The sequence below is a fragment of the Cupressus sempervirens genome, unplaced genomic scaffold (genome assembly GCF_028749045.1).
Source record: "Cupressus sempervirens isolate cs-2001-9-10 unplaced genomic scaffold, ASM2874904v1 CseChr00s100001_01, whole genome shotgun sequence".
NCBI lineage: Eukaryota > Viridiplantae > Streptophyta > Pinopsida > Cupressales > Cupressaceae > Cupressus > Cupressus sempervirens.
Window position 1 is genome coordinate 8,551,879 of NW_028322205.1, and position 2,088 is coordinate 8,553,966.

The following is a 2,088-nucleotide window of genomic DNA, read 5'->3' on the forward strand; positions in this document are numbered from 1 at the left end:
GATCTTCTTATCCTAAAGTCAACATCAAGCATCTTCATAAGCATTCTGACATCAAGAACATTTATGAAGATATAAGCATTCCATTTTCCAGCGCTAACCTCTAATGCATTATTTTAATTGCATTTCAATTTATTTTGATTTCAAGGTTAATTCTTAAATGTGCTTCAAATTGTATAGCATATCAACACAATGCTTGGTGATGTATTATCAAGGTAAAGATAGATGATTACATAACTGTTGGTATCTTTATTTGTACAAAAAATTGTTATATTGGCATAAAATATATTATCTCACTAGCTCATTATTATTAGGTTCGTCCACTATGTCCAATCAGATCAACCATGGGCCAGAGTCAATCTCAAAACAGACTAATAAACTCAAGCCATCGATTAAAACTGAAATTGTAACGCTCGACAGCCGTAATTTTATGTTTCGATCAAGAGCAACCCTGTAACCCCGAATGCAGGGAAATTCTCACATTTTTTATTATTGGATCACGTAGTATTGACGCAAATATCCTGCGCATAATCAAATTCAAAATACTGCATCGCCATAAGACTGATAGATTGCAGAATTATCAATGGATCTTCCCCGAATTTTTATGTAAAACAGTTCATCCACAGATCAGAAAATCGGGCTCAATATAAAGCCCGCGGATACATTCAACCTCCTCTGTAAGAGCCTGCGCAAAACGAAAAGTGGGAAAACATTGAGAATAAACCCTAGGAGCAAACAGAAAGTCTAAATTTTCAATCTTTAGGGTTTCAAAAGCAGGGCAAAGAGACATGAATTACCAGGGCTCCTTTCTGAAGGCACTATTCTGCGTCTTGTATTTCACGGTCTGCCTGTGAATTCTGTCCTCCTCTTCCTTCGTCTGCAAGAGCATCGCATTCTCCTCAATCATGTCGAGCGACGGCTCCCAATACCTTCTCCTTCTCCACGTCTTCCTTTTCCGGCTCTGCGTTTCCGCTGAAGGGGGAAGTCGCGGGTTCGACTCCGGCTGGCGCTTCGCCGTGGGAAGAAGAGTCGGTCCCTTTGCTGGAAAGAGCCTGGGGAGGGGGAAAAGCATGTACGTGTCCCCTCCTTCGAGCTCCGCGTCGGGATCAAGATTCGAACCTGAGATGTGACGGAGGAAGTGGTGAGGGTAGAGGCGGAGAAGGTCGGGCACTGTGATGGGGAAATGGAAATGGCGGATCTGACCGTTGGGCTCCACAACGCGCACCTTCTGCCGCCCGCAGTACAGGCTTCTGCGAAGCCCCATTTCCTCTCTTTTTTGAATTTTTTTCACTTCGCTGCCTATTTATGTCTTCTTTGTTTTACGGGGAGAAAATAATAATTCTGGGGACTCTCGCGGAGGTCACATGGCCAGCTGAGGCAGTGACAGTTGCAATTTTACAGGTTGGCAAATCATGGGCAATGAATGCCATGGATTCATCACTTTCTGATTCGCTTTGCGTGGAAACAAATTTCCCCTCTTTTTCGAAGCCACCTAAGACGACACCCTGTCTTCTCACACTCACTGTGATTATAGTCTTTAAACATACTTATTTATTTCCACTAGTTGATATTTTTTTGGGTATTGAATAAAGGTATATGATTACAATGGATTTGTTGAATAAAGCTATATGATTATATTGATAATTATTTATGTCCACTACCTCACTCTAGATGGAACTCCAAACATTTAGTTATTGATTATATTGATTACATTTAGTTATTTTACTTATGTGTTGTTCTTATTTCATATGTTCTCCTATTGTGAATAATACCAAAAAAACATAGATAATGAAAATCTTAGTTAATCAATGGTGAAAACATTGATTTTGTTTTATCATGATGTTCATTATGATATCACTACCAAACTTCAACTTCTTAGGGATGAATACTTATACTTCCAATGCACCCTCTTTTAGGCCTCATGCTTTTCTTAGATTTTTTTAAGTTACACAAAACCTTGAATGTTATGCAGTCTTTTTCTCATTGTGGATAATATTGAAAAATCTAGATATCACTAAAAACCTTATTCAATCACCATTTCTCAGTAATGTTTTTTTTTACCGTGATGTTCATTACAATGTTAATAAATTG

At 38.8% G+C, this 2,088-nt stretch overlaps 1 protein-coding gene across 1 annotated transcript; it reads right to left on the reverse strand.

The window, feature by feature from the left end:
- Nucleotides 1–226: 226 nt before the first annotated feature.
- On the reverse strand, nt 227–1,436 carry LOC149527897 (uncharacterized). Its single transcript, XM_089812053.1, has 2 exons — nt 795–1,436; nt 227–682 (listed from the first exon to the last, which is right to left on the reverse strand). Exons 1-2 carry the CDS (start codon nt 1,259–1,261, stop codon nt 625–627), a joined length of 525 nt encoding a protein of 174 aa, XP_089668179.1. The 5' UTR covers nt 1,262–1,436; the 3' UTR covers nt 227–624.
- Between the last annotated feature and the right edge of the window lie 652 nt (nt 1,437–2,088).